At 42.7% G+C, this 18,017-nt stretch overlaps 1 protein-coding gene across 1 annotated transcript in view; it reads left to right on the forward strand.

Moving 5' to 3' along the window:
* LOC310925574 (low-density lipoprotein receptor-related protein 1-like) overlaps positions 1 to 18,017 on the forward strand; it is a 115,721-nt gene that overhangs the window by 50,807 nt on the left and 46,897 nt on the right. Inside the window, exons 17-28 of the mRNA XM_083887553.1 lie at positions 488 to 568; positions 1,541 to 1,708; positions 4,341 to 4,523; positions 4,600 to 4,797; positions 4,934 to 5,179; positions 6,072 to 6,269; positions 7,674 to 7,878; positions 8,042 to 8,206; positions 8,296 to 8,540; positions 8,663 to 8,794; positions 10,425 to 10,652; positions 11,791 to 11,965. Coding sequence (XP_083743679.1) covers positions 488 to 568; positions 1,541 to 1,708; positions 4,341 to 4,523; positions 4,600 to 4,797; positions 4,934 to 5,179; positions 6,072 to 6,269; positions 7,674 to 7,878; positions 8,042 to 8,206; positions 8,296 to 8,540; positions 8,663 to 8,794; positions 10,425 to 10,652; positions 11,791 to 11,965 — 2,224 coding nt within the window. The remainder of the gene's footprint in view (positions 1 to 487; positions 569 to 1,540; positions 1,709 to 4,340; positions 4,524 to 4,599; positions 4,798 to 4,933; positions 5,180 to 6,071; positions 6,270 to 7,673; positions 7,879 to 8,041; positions 8,207 to 8,295; positions 8,541 to 8,662; positions 8,795 to 10,424; positions 10,653 to 11,790; positions 11,966 to 18,017) is intronic.

The raw sequence follows: 18,017 nt of genomic DNA on the forward strand, positions 1-18,017 counted from the left end.
TCTAACTTTAAATACAGAGAGAGACATTTTCTATACAGCACTGAATATCATTTCCTCGTCATATAGGGCACTGCATCACTTTTCTCCACTAGAAAGGCACTTATTTAGAAACAATCAATTTTTTTAACACTCTTGCCTTTGCAGCAAGAAAACCCGGGTTTGAGACCCGGGTTGGAACAAGGGTCATTCTGAATGGAATGTGCATGTTCTCCCTATGTGCGTTCTCTGGCTTCCTCCCACAGTCCAAAAACATGCAATATGGGGATTTGGTGAATTGGTCACTCTAAATTGACCCTAAGTGTGAGAGTGTGATTGAATTGTTGTTTGTCTGGAGGATAAAGTGGTGGAAGATGGATGGATATTTAACAGTTTAGCGTGCAGCGTTTCTGTCCATTAGGGCACCAGGTGTGCACGCCACTGATAGCAGCTGTAGTGTAATGAAGAGGCTTTTTCGATGTTGATGTCTAAACTCTTGTTCTGTCCACAGCTTACCCTACATGTTTCCCACTCACCCAGTTTACCTGTAACAACGGACGCTGCATCAACATTAACTGGCGCTGTGATAACGGTTAGTGTCCGCTCGTCTGTTTCATCCTCCTTTTAGTTTACTGTGGCAACTCCTCACGTTCTCGTGACACCACCAGCCTCATATTGGTACACACCCCTCTTTTTTGTCACACTGTATGTTGTTGTTGTTGTTGTGTTGTCACCTTTCTTTCCTGTCTTTTGTTGTGTTTTTTGTTTTTGTCCTGTGTTGTGCCGTTCGCCCACTCTGCTGTCTTCCGTTGGTTCTGTCTTTCAGAAAAGGATTGTGGGGACGGCTCTGATGAGTTGAATTGTCCAAACCTGCCCGGTTAGTGCATAGATCAACATGCACCATAACAGCCATGACGCTAGCCTTACTATCTCTAGGTCTGAATAACAGAGAGAGGGAGTTTAGGGCTGCTTTACTGCAAAGTGAACTTCATTGCAAGCTGGGGCCAACACCACTGTAATTCATGTAATCTGCTGCACACAGGTCTGAAGCCAAATTAGCAAAAAAGTGCATTACTCAGTTGGATAAATACAGCAGAAACCTGTAATTAATTTGTTGTGTTAGCAATCAAATCACTGCATCTCAATTTAATTTGCTGTAGATATTTGATGCCAGGTTAAATGATGAGAAGATTATTTACAGATTATTCTATCTTTAATCTTAATGATTATGAAATGAAGTAAAGAAAGATGAGATTTATGTTAGTTAGTGTACTTATGTAAGTGCTTATGATGCTCTCCTGCCAAGCTTAATGTATCAGTGCTGGGTACATTCCCTCATGGTGCATGGTCTGATCTATGCAGTTTCTGACATTACTTAATTTTCATCTCTGATTATTTATTTCATATGTCTTTGTACTGTCACTGTGTTAATTGTGGGAAAAAAAAGATTCACACAAACTTTTTTTGCATTTTGATGTTTCAAAGTTTTTTCTCCCTTTCTGAGGCACTGGGCACCTGGAGACTGTGCGAGAGTGGGGATTGTTTGACTGTGTTTGTTTTCCAGATAATGACTGCGGGGACAATAGTGATGAGGCAGGCTGTAGTCACTCCTGCTCCAACGCTCAGTTCAAATGTAACAGCGGACGCTGCATACCAGATTACTGGACCTGTGACGGAGATAATGACTGTGGGGACTACAGCGATGAGACCCACGCAAACTGCACCAACCAGGGTCAGTGTCTTAACCTGCTGATCCCTTTTCCTCTTCAGAAGGGTTTAGCTTATTTTTCAAGTATTTGGTGTTGGTTCCCCTTTTGCCGCTATAACAGCTTCCACACTTCTTTGAAGACATTCCTCAGGATTTTGAATGTGAATTTGTGTCCATTCATGATGTAGAGCATTTATGAGGTCAGGCACTGGTGTTGGATGACCATGTCTTTATAGTCGTTACTTTGTGCACTGGGGCACAGTTATGTAGGAACAGAAAAGGGCTTTCCTCAAACAAAAGTTGGAAGCATATATATTATATTGTATTTATACACTCACTGCTGTGTGTTATTTTTTGATTCTGTCAATGTCACCACAGCAGATTACTGTGTCTTTTGTAAATAATTTGAAATTAAGATTAATAAGAGATTACTTTGAATTATAAAAGTTCCCCCTAAGATGAAAAGATGAGAGTTACCTAATTAGAAATGTCACACGAGGTTTCGTCTTCCTGTCCATGTTCACTCAGTACTCAACGATGCTACACACTTTCATTGTGACAATGAAAGTGATTCAAATGTCTTTGGAAGCTAAAATATTACCTGCTAGAGTGGTTTTATGGTGCATTAAGCCAAGAAAGGTTTTGTCTCAATAGCAATAATTTGTGGTAATCTAAAGTGTGTAAAAAAAAGAGTTTGCTGATGTTTGGACTGCAGCTGACAAACCCCCTAATGATGGACGATTTATGTTTTCTGTTTCCACCTCCCCTGTTGACCAGGGAACACATATACCTTTTTTCTCTGGGCAGACTCTGTCTTTGATCCACGGGAAAGCATAAGCCACTAAAAATAGTAACTAGTCACCTATAAAAGCTAAAATAGCCACTATTTACAATCTATTTGCCAGTTATATTTTCAAGTATTTATGGAACGAAGGGGGTTGTTATGATCACGGGTGGCTGGTTGCATCTCTACACTGAAACACTGTATATCCCATGAAGTGCACTCAGTGCAAATCAAAGGTAGTATTTACATTTCAGTCTGTAGATGTAAAACGTCCCCGGTCCCAATTCATCACACTGACACTGCTCTCATGGCACTGATATTTACTGGTGGTTTGAAGTGACTGATGCAATAATGTCTTATAAAATGATCAACATGAGCGTTGGAATGACCATTAAATGCGACTGGATGTTACAGTGACAAATGATGAACGGCGATGGTAAGAGAGATCAAAATCAACAGATCTTAGCACTGACCAGCAACACAGATTTGTTGCGGAGATTTGATTATTTAGTGAGTTGACCACAGATGGAGTTTCCTGGAGTCAGAGATGAGTTAAAGTTTTATTGGAAGCAACTCAGATCTGAGGAGAACTGAGCAGACATTAAACAAGTATGCTAACAGTTGGGCACCCTCTGTCAGTCAATAATCAATCCCCTTAATCTACACAGTTCTTTTGTTGCGGAGATTTGATTATTTAGTGAGTCGACCAAAGATGGAGTTTCCTGGAGTCAGAGATGAGTTAAGTTAAGTTGAAAAGCTTTATTGGAAGCAGCTCAGATCTGAGGAGAACTGAGACAATGCCGAACATAAAACAAGTATGTTGACAGTTGGGCATCCTCTGTCAGTCTGCCTGTGAGTCCCAGAGTTAGGATACCTAAAGGTGCTTCCTCTGCTGATACATGGAGCTGACCTTGGGGAGGACTGCGCAGCAGCATCAGTCATCTGCCCCTGTCCGGTTAGGCTCAGCAAAATATGAAGACCCAAGTTCTGTAGACAACAGACTGGAGCCAGTGCACCAAGGCCACTGTGAATACAGTTGCTTCAGGCGCCGTCCTGAATTGTTTAGGCTTGTGCTTAGGAATGGGAGCTGATAACTTTAGAGAAGGCCGAATAATGTTTTTCCCTTACACAGACATGTAAAATGGTGCCTTTTATACTGTGTCCCTGATTGTCAGCTGTGGTACTACCATTTGCAGGTTACCTATCAACATCATTCCTACTTTTTAACATGTTTTTATTGTTATTTTTAAGATTTTTATTATTATTATTATTATTATTTTTATTAAAACGAACTCTTCATCACCGTTAATATTCCAAACATCATATCCATCTTCCACAAGTTCCCCTCTCCTATTTCCCCATTTGGTCTGCCCCCAAATATTCAATAAATTCAATTATTAAAATGTTTTATAGAAAATGTGCAAATGTTCTGTGCAAACCTGCAATAAAGTGCCAACTAATATTAAAGTGTCATTATTTATGTTCCATATTAAACAAGATGTTAAAAATGCAATAACCCTAAACCCAAATAGTGCAAAATTACCAGTAATGAAGGTCCCTTCGTTACAATGAGATAAAAGTAATGCTCACTTATAATTGACCATTAGGAATTATGTGCCTTTTAAGAGTGAGACAAAAACAAAAATGATTTGCTGTTAGTTGACATTAGACTGTAACAATTAATGCTTCCGTCTGCACAGCCAGTGGTGGAGTAACGACTTGTTGCTGCCAGGATTTCTGATTACATTTTGTTTTCATTGTCTTAAAACACTTTGTCTTTGCTGAAGGTTGTGTGTGCTGATTTGATTTATGCAAGCAACAAGGGAAAACAGTGACTCACGTCTTGAGTGTCATTATTCTCTCTCTCCACAGCCACACGTCCTCCCGGTGGTTGTCACACAGATGAGTTCCAATGTCGAATGGACAGCCTTTGTATCCCCTTGCGTTGGCGCTGTGATGGTGACACTGACTGCATGGACCTGAGTGATGAAAAGAACTGTGAGGGCGTCACACACATGTGTGATCCGGCTGTGAAGTTTGGCTGCAGGGACTCTGGTGAGGAGACCATACTTCAAATACTTTGTAAAGTACATGAAATTATCTTTAAAGTAACACTGCCCTCCGTCTATAGCACGCTGTATCAGCAAAGCATGGGTGTGCGATGGTGACAGTGACTGCGAGGACAACTCAGATGAGGACAACTGCGAGGCACTGATGTGTAAGCTCTCTCATCATGTGTGCGCCAACGACTCCACCATCTGTCTGCAGTCGGAGAAACTTTGCGATGGCAAAAACGATTGTCCAGATGGCTCTGATGAGAAACTTTGTGGTAAGAGACAAAGCAGCAATCGGAGTTTCAGACGGAGCTCCACAGCAAGTTAAACTCTGGCATCTTAAATTATAGCTTCTTAACATCTTTGTGGCTTCTCCTTGCATCAGTCGTTCTCTGATTTTCTGTTTTACAGACCTGTGCTCACTGGACAAGGGCGACTGCAGCCACAACTGCACAGTGGCCCCCGGTGAAGGTGTGATCTGTTCCTGTCCACTGGGCATGGAATTAGGGCCAAACAACAAGACCTGCCAGATCCAGAGCTTCTGTGCCAAACATCTTAAGTGCAGTCAACGCTGTGAACAGGACAAGTTTAGTGTGAAATGCTCATGTTACGAGGGCTGGGAACTTGAGCCTGACATGGAGAACTGCAAGAGCACAGGTAAGAGACTGAGGACACACGGTACAGCAGGGGAAGTTGCAGGTTTGGGGGAAATCGAAAGACACCTGTGAAGAAGCTCAGAGTGTGATTGATGATAGTTGTAGGAAGTTTGTAGCACAGAGAAGGGACGTTTGAGAAGTGACCTGTTTCTGCACTTTGTCAGGGTTCAGGATTGCAGGATTGGAGCGTTGAGAAGTGTGGTTTCGGTTTGGATTTGTGCTGAGGAGCAGCCACCCTAGCAGGAAGTAGTGTGGTTGGAGCAGCCACAGAACGCCAAAGACTGATACTTATTTGGACAATAGACAGAGCAGTGGAGACAAGAGTGTCTTTCACACTAGAATATAACAAGGGAGGAGGGAAATATTCACCATGTTCACTTTATTATTATACATAATTAGCTTGTAAAAATAAAATCTCATATATTTATGCAGGATGTGATGAGAGGATGAGGTGAATAATGGAAATGGGTCAGTAACATTAAATCCACTTCTAAATTGATAATTTACTAAAAGAAAGAGGCTTTGTCCTCTCTGAAACTGTCAATGAGAGAGGAGGTATTTCTGTGCTTTTTACTGCCAGGTAAAAGGCTTAGAGAATATCCACTAACCCCCCTGTCATTCATCTTGCTCTCTCTCTGGCTGCCTGTTAGGTACAGATAACTCCTGTCTTATTGACACTGTGTTTTAATTACCCAGGATTAAAGCCACGTTCAGCACCCTCTGTTAAACACTGCAGTGGAACATGGCTGCAGTGTTTTCCAGCAGAGCTGTAATGGAGCAGTGTTTGGTCACAGTAACAACTGTGACCAAACACATGGTTTTAAACATTAACCATCGGCCTGGTTTCCCTTTTTAAGATTTACTCAGATTTTTTTCCCTCTTCTTTTGTACAGATCCTTTCAAGCCTTTTATCATCTTCTCAAACCGCCATGAGATCCGCCGCATTGATCTGAATAAGGGAGAGTTCAGTGTGTTGGTGCCAGGCCTAAGAAACACCATTGCCCTTGACTTCCATCTTAGCCAGAGCGCCCTCTATTGGACCGACGTGGTGGAGGATAAGATCTATCGTGGGAAGCTGTCTGAAAATGGAGGTGAGTGTTAGCTGTGTCACAAGGACTTTTGACAATAGTGGCTTACACTTCTTTGATGTTATTTAATTCACAAGAAAAACCTGCATATTATACATCATATCTTTTCAGAATACAGTTTGTAGGGGTCACCAGTCAGCTCACCTGATAAATCTGCAGGGGTCTGCAGCAGCTTGGATTTAATTCTGTCCTGTGGCTCCTTTCTGCATTCCTGCCTCTCTCTGTCTCTCATGCGAAAATGACCAAAATAGCATCTTCATAAAATAAAATCCAGGGCTCCAGACTCACTTTTTTGCACAAATATAGTGTACTGTATAGTCACTGTACTCTACTGCAATGAGTACCAAGGTTAAGCCCAAGTTGTGTCAAAGAACAATGTTTACATGTATCAATGTGCATTTTTAGGTAGTTATGCTGAAATCCTGGTCCTTTTGTTGCGGGTGCACAGTGTATTTGTAGCTGTGTATTCTACTTGGTCACTGTTCTCAAAAGAAGACACACAGGGGGCAGTGTATGTGACCCACCCCTTCTCTTCTCTGTCTTTGACTGGTTGTGAGCACAGCATCGTACTTACTTGAGTGTGACTTTGGAAAATTGTGGATAGAAAACTGAGGCTGCAAGGTGTAGATAAAAAATGCAAGGTGCACCACTTCAGAAAAGATTTAGTCACACTTGAAAGATTTTTGGTCACACGCTAGAACCCTTTAATCTTGTTTATTTGGCTCACAAACTGAATTTGAGTCTAGTTGCTGTAATGGAAACAGCTGTATTCATAGTGTCAGATCATATTATGTAGAATTGTTTCAATATAAAGCTACACTAATGCTGATGAGAAATAAAGGCCTCTATCATCACTGCAGCAATCCACACGTCACGTTGGATGTTGTGCTTGTTATGAGCAATATTTACCAGGCAACACCAACAGGAAACAGAGTATAACAACTGTATGTTTTTGCAGCAGGCAGGCGGGATGATGACGAATAATTAGACATGTCCCTGTGATTAGGGATGTGACGGAAAATGACAGGGTTTGAAAGAGACTGGGAAGACTCTCTCTGTAGTCCCACAGGACATCACGTATTCAGATTTTCTACAGCCCAGTCACACACACACGCACACACCCCTGCTCTGTCCAGAGTGTATTTGTGTCTGTGTCTTTAAAAAAAAAACACACGTGTCCCTGAAAAACACAACATCATCTAGTAATTTGAGTAAAGAAAATACAGTATGTGATGCAGCGTTAGCTTGAGAATCTAATAAGCTTGATTACTGGAGCAGAGCAAGTCAGTACTTTAGAGGGAGGAAGGAAACAAGGAAGGAGGCAAAGCAAGAAAGAAAGACATACATGACTAAAAACAAGTTATTTTTATTTGATCATGTGTCCTGTCTTTTCTGTCTTCTGCTTAGCTTTAACCAGCTTTGATGTAGTAATCCAGTATGGCTTGGCTACTCCCGAGGGCCTGGCAGTCGACTGGATAGCAGGAAACATTTACTGGGTGGAAAGCAACCTGGATCAGATTGAAGTCGCCAAGCTGGATGGCACCATGAGGACTACACTGCTGGCCGGGGAGGTGGAGCACCCTCGAGCTATTGCCTTAGACCCCCGGGATGGGTAACGACCACGCTGCATACTCTGTGTCCCGCTCAAATGAACACAGCCCACTTTTCAACATCTTAAACTAAACCAAACGTTTTGCTTCCAAACTCATCCTGCACATATTGTACCTCATTGTTTCTGAATAACCTCATGTTCATGTTATTGCATTATGTTGCAGAATCCTCTTCTGGACAGACTGGGACGCCAGCTTGCCAAGAATTGAAGCAGCATCAATGAGTGGAGAAGGCAGGAAGACCATCCACAAAGAAACTGGCAATGGAGGCTGGCCGAATGGACTCACTGTAGATTATCTAGAGCGGCGCATCCTCTGGATCGATGCCAGGTCAGGCTGAAGACACAAAAGTGATCACACATACAAACACAATGTTCATTTCTGTGCAGAAATATAACAGAGTATTGTGCTGTTTGTAGATCTGATGCCATTTATTCGGCCAAGTACGACGGTTCTGGGCTTATCGAGGTTCTGAGGGGACACGAGTATCTGTCGCATCCCTTTGCGGTCACTATGTATGGTGGAGAGGTTTACTGGACGGACTGGAGGACCAACACACTGGCCAAGGCTAACAAGTGGACTGGTAGCAATGTCACTGTTGTCCAGAGAACAAACACACAGCCTTTTGACCTCCAAGTCTATCATCCGTCCAGGCAGCCTGAGGGTGAGAAACACCTACACATACTCTTGAACTGCAGTCGAAAACATTGGTACTGAAAAACAACGTGCGTTAACCAAGTTCATATATTGAGTATAAATGAGTTAACTGAGTTCTGTGCTTCACAGCTCCAAACCCATGTGCGGCTAAAAATGGCAAAGACCCTTGTTCTCACCTCTGTCTCATCAACTACAATCAGACGTTCTCCTGTGCCTGTCCTCACCTCATGAAACTGGGCCCTGACAAACGCACTTGCTACGGTAAGCATGGACGAACTCAAACTTAGGAGCCACTTCATAAGGTGCACACTGAGGACACCTAAGAAAGTGGCCTGAGTGGCAAGTGGTGTGGTCTTCTGCTTCTACATGCTGTACATTCAGAGATGGCCTTCTGCATACTTTTCTCGTGTTTTTTATGTATTGCTTTTTTTCACTTTGAACCAGCCTGTTCATTCCTCTCTGACCTCTTACATCAACAAGGCATTTCCGCCCGGAGAACAACTATTTACTTGATATTTTCTCTTTTTCAGACCTTGCTCTGTAAACACTAGAGCAGAAATGTCAAACTGGAGGCCTGAGGGCCAATTAATCACATGTGACCCACCACTTAATATCAAACTGAAAACATGGCCCCCGACCTACTCTTTGGAGTGTGCGGTGGAGGCACAGCTTCCAGGGGGTGATAGAAGTGTCTCTCAATCCTGGTCCTCGGGACCGACTGCCCTGCATGTTTTTTTGGTGTTTCCTTCCAACACACCTGATTCAAATAGTCAGCTCATCAACAAGCTCTGCAAAAGCCTGGTAACGACCCATTTATATAAAACAGCTGTTTTCCCCCACATTTTCTGGTCTCTTGCCCCCCCAGGTCCTTTGAGTTTGTCACCCCCTGCTCTAGAGAATGGCTGTGTGAGAAAATCCCAGTAGATCAGACCGTTTCTGAAATACTCAGAGCAGCCTGTCTGGCGCCAACACCCATGTCATGTACACAGTTACTGAAATCACCAGATATTTGCATGAACAAGCAGTTGAAAGAGGGTTCCTAATATATTGGCCAATGACTGCAATGCAAAAATGTAAGCAGTTGCTGTATAAACATACATTGATATCCTCTATGAGCCTCTGAATGGCTTTTCATTAGCAAAACTCTTGTTGGATGCCGTTGTAATCCCTGTCCTTGCAGAAGTGATGAGTGTGCATTTTGTGTGTGCGCGTGTGTGTGTTATTGTTTGTATATATGTGAAACGGAGAGAGTGAGAGGATGGGATTAAACAATCTCACTTGGAGATGCTGCTGTGTTGTGCTGTGACAGGCTTGGGGCATATTGAAGTGTCTGTCTGTGAAAACTGAGAGTGGGCCCGTTTATTCAGTGTCTGAGTTTAGTATTCAAGGCAGCACTTTCTATTATCTTCAGGGGTAATGGAATGGAGAGCCCCATGCTGTCTGATGCAGGCATCAGACACAACCTTCCACATCTCCCACCTAGTTGGGTTTTGCCGATTCAGCCCGACACTGTCATTACTCTCCTCACCTCCCTTTCTTTCCCCCACTTTTCCTGTCCATCATTTAAATTGCCCACAGTTAAATGTTGATCGGACTGTTGAGACCAATCCAGCTGTAATGTATCTTCACTGACTGAATTAGCTCTTGCTGCCACAGCTACAGCATAGTCATCCAGACACAGTGATCAGAGTCAAAGATTCAACTGACTGTTAATGCAAGTGGCAGAAATAATGCATTCATCCTTGTTGCAACCACTAATCAGCAACTCTGGTATTGGTGTTTACTCACACAGTTTACTTTTCATTTGAAATTGCTTGATAAAACCCATTGCACACAGAGGCGTCGGTGTTTCACTGACGGATGCATGTCAACATCTTCTCTCTCCCCGTAGAGTCTCGTCAGTTCCTGCTGTATGCTCGTCAGATCGAGATCAGAGGAGTGGACATCGACAACCCATACTACAACTACATTATCTCCTTCACGGTGCCTGACATCGACAACGTGACTGCGGTGGACTATGACGCTCAGGAGCATCGTATCTACTGGTCAGATGTCCGCACTCAGACCATCAAGAGGGCTTTCATTAATGGCACTGGAGTCGAGACTGTGGTCTCTGCTGGTATGGATAATGCAACACAGCAGAATCTGCATTATCGTGTCTTAATCACACACATGTTGCTTGAAATTTCACTGTATACAACATAAAAATATCACTAGGAACGGTTTTCCAATATATTTTGGATTTTAGAGGTTGTGATGCGATTTTTTTGTGACTTCTTGCACTAAGTTGTACGCAGTCAGGTGCTGTGTTATCCTTTCTCCCCAAATTGAGATGCATCGACTTCATCACGGGGATGAGTCTGCATTTCTCTGGTCTCTCCCTCCACGGCAGCGGCAGCAGCAGCAGCCCTAAAATTGCAAATCAGTTCAAACATACAGGATATTGCCTCACCTTAGAAATTTCCTCATCATCAATCTCTGCCTCGGAAACATCACTCTCAGCTTCCTCTTGGGTTAACACCGTAGATGGAGATGATGCTGAGACGATGGGACGATCGTAGAAAGTCCTCCACAACAGAGAGTAGGCAGTTTTAGAAATTAGAAATTACTAAACGCCAATTAATATGGTGACAAGACCCACCCACTTATCTTGTTTTAACTCAAAATACACAAACATGCAGAAGGGACAAGGTCTCGAAGGCTCAATGTTTTTCCATTTTTACATATTTTAAATGACAGATTCAGGTTAAAAACAGATTTTATCAAGATTATGTGAAACTAAAAGAAAGCAGTGTCTTAGACAGTGCAGATAAAAGCGGGAAGATAATTTATACTGATTATACCCCAGAGTCGTTTATAAAATAATAAATGAATCATGCATCAGTTAATTACCTCATTTGTGTCCTTATGATGATAAATTATCTGGGCTTACTCGAGAAATTAACAATGTTGACATTTTTGATCCTTTTTCTTTTTGAGGAAGAAAGGTAAAATTCACTGTAACAGTTATCCATTTGTTGTCATTAACCCTCAGGCAGAGTGATGCTGTGAAAAACAAAGAGCACCTCAAGGGCATATTTCACAATTTTTTTTATAGTTCACCATTTCCAACAAATCTCATGGACACATTAAAGTCCACGGAACTATGAAGGTTTTCAATATTCAGTTGTATCTGCTACAGATGTCTACTTTAAGATTGATGAGGCACAAGGCATTTGTGAATGTTAGCTAGCTCTTTCTTTATTTATTTTCCCCAGATCTGCCAAATGCCCATGGTCTAGCTGTGGACTGGATTTCCAGAAACCTGTTCTGGACCAGCTATGATGCCAATAAGAAACAGATCAATGTTGCCAGATTGGATGGCTCCTTCAAAAATGCTGTCATCCAGGGGCTGGACAAACCACACTGCCTGGTGCTGCATCCAATACTGGGGTAGGTCACAAACACACACACAGGTTTGCGCAGATATTCTTGTTAGGACAGTCAATTGACCTTCATTCATTTAAACCAATTGATTTCATGTAGTTATAATGACTTATACCTATCTACAGATTCATTTTCCATCATAAATATGTTTTTTTTATATTTTTATTGTGAACTATATATCATTCCATCTAAAAACAGACATTTGTATTGAAATTCTGTGAAATATCATCACATATATGGCCGTGGAAGTATTTTTCACTTGACTGGCTCCTTCCCGACCAGACAAGATTCTCAGTCTCGTCTGAGTTTGAGACCCCTGGTCTAAACCAAGCTTTAACCTCAACCAAAACCACAATTCACATCCTCATCGTAACCTTAAAGGTCCCCTATTGTGCAAAATCAACTTTTTAATCTTTTAGTACTTATATTTGGGACTCAGTGGGCCATACCAGTCCCCAAAATGTGAAAAAACAAGACTCAGTCATGTTTTAGTGGTTCCACTTTGTGTAAGTATAGGCGATAAAACACACGATGTTTACACCTCCCGACCAAGTGACGACAGTGCGGACATTTCACCGTCAATGTTGGCACCCCGCCAGGCAGAGTACTTCACAGCTCCACCGTAGCTCCCCCTTGTCCCTGTGAAATACGAGAGTGCAGGCAAGGAGGAAGAGTGGCTGCACAGCGGAGCACAGTGTTTTACACAAACTTCCAGCCTCAAAGGATGTTTGTGTCCAGAGGATATATTTTATTTATGAAAAAAATGTTCACAAGCTTCACAAGCCCTTTGTTGTTGATCGTGTGTAAATTCCTATGCTGGAGGGACACCTTGAACGCACCAGTTACGTGCCTGCGGTTAGCGAGTGGCGTGTGTGGATCGGTGATATGAGGAGCACGCGTTTGAAAGCACTACAGAAAGATGTAGATGTCCTACATTTCTTCTCAACCAAAGGCTGCCTTGTGTTTCCACGTTCTCTCCTCGTGTTGTTGATCCACACACGTCACTTTCAGCCGATGTAACACTGGTGCGTTCAGGGTCTTTTTCTAGCATGGGAATTTACATACTCGCCGCGCATCGCATTAATCATTTTTTTTTTTCGATTTTAATGTTTTTATGATCGCGAGAAGCCAAAATCGTGGTCACTCTATGCATTAAGCCCAATTTATACTTCTGCGTAAAGTGCTCTGCGTAGGTTACGCAGAGACTCTGCATCGACGCAGAGCCTGTCGAAGAGCCTCTACGTCGTCTCCGACTGCACGAAATATTTTTTAAGTGTCCGTCACTCCGTCAAGGAACAACAGAGACGGCAAGAGCTGCGATTGGTCCTCAGGACAGGCCGAGCTAAGCTGCTCTGTGCCGGCTCACAGTCGCACCGATCGTCTACAGACGCAGAGCTGACCCCCGCACATGTTTAGACTCTAAATGGCCAATTTCTCGCCTCAAATTATCTTAAAACTGCGGTTCGTCACACAGAAAAGTGAGAAACGGCTACTGTTTCAACAACAACAGTCTTTCTCTCTCTTTCTTTCTCGGAAAGCAACCTTGCGCAGCAACCCCTACTAATCGGGCGGGAAATTGCAGCGCGTGTCCGTCACCACGATGCAGAAGTATAAAGGCTCGAGGCGTCTCCATGGTGACGCAGACGGCTAACGCATACGCAGTCGGAGAAGTATAATGTGGCCTTTACGGTGAAACTCAGTAACAACGGGTAAACGGACATTACTATGGGGTATATGGAGCGGGGGTTGTGACGACGGTGCATGACAATAGGTGATAAGTGGCGACACTCCCCTGGAAGCAGTGGATGTGTGTTTACCTGGGTCCCATTCACATGTAAATGACCAGGCACAAAACCGAGTGTTCTGAAAAGGGCTGTTTTGAACTGCGGTTATTGAACTGCTATTGTGCTTCATCCTTATGATATTTTGACTAAAGCATGAAACAGACATGTTCATTAGGGCACCAGGACCTAGTTTAACTTGGGTTAATAGGGTATAATATGGGACCTTTAAAACTATAGCAGTTAAGCATAAACACATGTTTATACATTCAAACTAGTGCTGTCAAACGATTAAAATATTTAATTGTGATTAATCGCATTAATGTCATAGTTAACTCGCGATTAATCGCAATTAATCTCACATTTTTATCTATTCTAAATGTTCCTTGATTTCTTTTTGTACCATTATTTTTCCTCATTTTAATACTCTTGTCAACATAGAAAAGTGGATTGGCTTGCTTTGTGTAAATGTTATTTGCATATTTTGGCATATACTGTAGTCTAGGGCTGAACAATTAATTGAAATTTATCTAAATTGCAATACAAGTTACTGCAATTTCAAGACACAATATTTATAATATAATATTTGTTCAAGACAAAATATAATTTTAGATGAATTATTAGATTGGTAAACATCTTATTCTACAGACTGAACCACCCTGGCAGACAAACTAATCTATGTTACAGACTAAACACACACGTGTGTGTGTGTGTGTGTGTGTGTGTGTGTGTGTGTGTGTGTGTGTGTGTGTGTGTGTGTGTGTGTGTGTGTGTGTGTGTGTGTGTGTGTGTGTGTGTGTGTGTGTGTGTGTGTGTGTGTGTGTGTGAGCGAGGAGCTGTGTGTGTGTGTGTGCGCGAGGAGCTGTGTGTGTGTGTGTGCGCGAGCGAGCGAGGAGCTGTGTGTGTGTGTGCGCGCAAGCAAGGAGATGTGTGTGTGTGTGCACGCGAGCGAGGAGCTGTGTGTGTGTGTGTGCGCGCGCGAGCGAGGAGCTGTGTGTGTGTGCTGTAGGAGGTACGAGAGGTACGTAGGTGAGGCAGGAAGTAATGTGTTGTTAACATTAGCGAGCCGCAGGTGAATATCACTGTCGCTCTGCATATGTTGAGTTATTCCTCTCATTGTGATACGCGAGCCGACTACTCTGTGACCGGCTCGCGCAGCGTGTGTGTTGTTTTGTTTCCGGTCTATCTAGATCCGGTGTGGTGTTGTAATTGTTCTAACGTTACTAGTTGATGCAACATCTTGTGAAAAAAACTACAAAGTTTGCTTGGCCAAAAAGAGCGTTAATCGCGCGATAAAAAAATTGACGCCGTTAAAATGGGTTCGCGTTAACGCCATTAATAACGCGTTTAACTGACAGCACTAATTCAAACCATTGATTAAGTCTATCAGTTCCACACAACTGTCTCTCTATTTCTCAGTATAGTAGTGTTTAGATCGAGTGTCACCCTGCGACATTCCCATGCTGCACACAGGAAGTGATCTGTTATACATCAAGACAGATGGAGGCTACAGCATTATTGTGCTGGTAAAGTGAGACTGAAAACACAAACCTCTGCCCCTGTGCTGCTGCTGCTGCTGCTGCTGCTGCTGCTGCTGCTGCTGCTGCTGCTGCTGCTGCTGCTGCTGCTGCTGCTGTACGTACACAAATGGGCCCTTTGTTTTCAGGTGAAAGATAGAGCATACAAATACAACAACAACAAAAATCACTTTATGCTGTTACGCAGTGCAGCTTTAAACGGAGCCTCAGAAATGAGATTCCGCCTTATTAGGATTAAGCTTTGGTCCCCATGTGGGCTGCTGCTCCTGAAGAAGTCTGTGTTTATACTAAAGGAGCTCCTAAAGAGGAAGCAAGAAAAAAGCGCCCCCCCCCCCCCCCCCCCCCCCCCCACACACACACACACACTTTGTTGAAATGAAGCTGCTCTGAGACGCCCTCCTGATTTCACCTTTAAGCTACACTTACATCTACACGGAAGTGCACACACACACACACACACTCTGGCTGTGTGTTGCTGTCAGGCCCCCCTCTGTTTGCAGTGATTACATGCAGAGGAGTTTTGGTATAAATGGTCACTGACCTCTGACTGCTCTTCACTCAGGGACTCATTCTCAATGTTTCCCCCCCTCTTTCGTGTTTATCTCTTTGCTCCATTTCTAATTTTAAAGACGCCTTCAGTGCTCAGATTGACTATCTGTGAATTATCTAGAGAGACTGTCTGTGTCGCTCTCTGTCACTATTTCTGTTTGAGTGTTTATCTTACATCTTGTTCCCTCCTGTCTTACTCAGCCAGTGTCCAGTCCCCCCCCCCTCTCTGTCCTGTCTGGTTTCCTCATCCCCCCCTCAGCTAACCAACCTGGCCTGGGCCTCTTCTCTCGCCAACACAGGAGAGACGAACCATCACTGCTGTATTTATAGACTTTGTTTTGTCCTGGAAGAATTTTGCTTTTCAGTATTTAAGGTGGATGAAAAAAGGATGTTTTCTTTTTGCCCTCTTGTGTTATTTTTTTTGTACATTCTTTCCTCTCTTTAAAAGACTTAGCCGACTTAAGTGGAGGAATGTGTCTGATGTGAGCGTTGTTGGCACGGGGGGGGGGGGGGGGGGTGGTAATGAGAAGCAGATGCTAAATCCATATGCTTGGGTTGTCATCTCTTTCTGGCTCAAACGAACTGCCCAGAATACGTACACAAGTGGTCGGAGTCAGACACAGTCAGAGAGGGAGTGTGTGCATGTGTGCACTAAAAATGCTAGAGTGGGAGATTAAATGCTTTCATAAACTTTATTTAAAGGCAACGTCATAAACAAATGGAGGGTGTGGTGGATGTGGGAGGATTCAACAGGAAGTTGGTGATGGGGCTGGAGGATTGATACCCTTTAAACACAGACTGCACCTATTCTAAAACACAGTGATGCTCAATCAAATTGACATGAAGTATGCATATTCTGCATGTGTCTGCATGAGGATTTTGACCAACTTGAATGCAGTTGGCAGGTGTTTGTGTTAAAGTGTGGGAGAGTGAGAGAGTCAACAATGGCGTGATATTTTTCAACCGTTGAATTGAATGGGATTGGCTCCAGCTCCCCCCACGACGACCTTTACTGAATATGCGGTAGAAAAATCAATGAATAAATGAGCGAATGACAAATGCCTTGAATACATTTTTTCTGTGGATTTCTTTTTTCCTTCTTTTGCCTCTGTTCAATTCCATTCATTTATTCATTCATACATTTTGCACCATTCATATACATGCCTCCGTTAGGAATTATTCACATCATCACCTGTGTTGGATAAATTGGTCCGGCCCATTTATTGGGCCCATATTTACCTTTTTTTTCAAATTAACATTGGTCAGTTATGTATTAACAATTGTAAGTGCACCAAATGCTGATCAGAGAGACAGACCATTAGTGTTATTCAATTTTGTTCAAGTTGTTTACCTCATTTTGCTATTATTTACTGTTATGTTTTATTAGAAAATGAAAAAGTAAATTGCTACACTTATCAAAATAATAGAAATTTGCATTATACTGGCCATTATATCAGCCAGCAGTTCTACACATACAAAATACCATTACAGTTAGTATTCACAGTCCATCATCTGTTTAAAGTAGTAAACAAGTACAGTAAATAGCCCTAAAAAGAATGAGTGTATCAACCATATATCAACCATTTCTAAGTCTGATGAATGTTGGCACAAGGTTGACATAGCTCTCCTTGTCCTGAATCTAAGTGATCAATATCCCTGGCCTGAGGGAAAGTGACTGTGTTGACCGTGTTGTGTGAGTGGAGTCTGAAGTTATCTGCATTCCCCCTTTTTCAGGTGGTGTAAATTGTGATGAATGGTTCCTGCTCTAAAGCAATCAATTTCCTGCTCACTTTTTATGGTTTTGTTGAGTAGGCTGTGATTATGTTACTGAGGGAAGCAAACCAGAGGCTAATGACGGCCTGTGTTGAACTTATTTGGACCAATACTTATATACAACAATCAGTCACAGCAGTGAAATGCGTTGCTGTTTTTAATGCTGACGTATGAGTGTATTCCAGGTCACATGAGACATGCTCTGTTACTCCAGAGATCCTACAAAGATTGTCCAATAGGGCTGTATCTGTGTATCTGCTGTAACTACCAGCTCCCTAGTATAGTCTCACGTTAATGTCGTTAAAGTAAGCTCATATAAGATTGTGACAGAAGGAACTCCAGAGAATCCACATGGGATTAAATGGGCAGGTGTCCTGCTTCTTGCATGTTCAGGAAATGGCACCCTGCCTCAATCCC

Source organism: Microchirus variegatus (assembly GCF_963457635.1).
Source record: "Microchirus variegatus genome assembly, chromosome: 4".
Lineage (NCBI taxonomy): Eukaryota > Metazoa > Chordata > Actinopteri > Pleuronectiformes > Soleidae > Microchirus > Microchirus variegatus.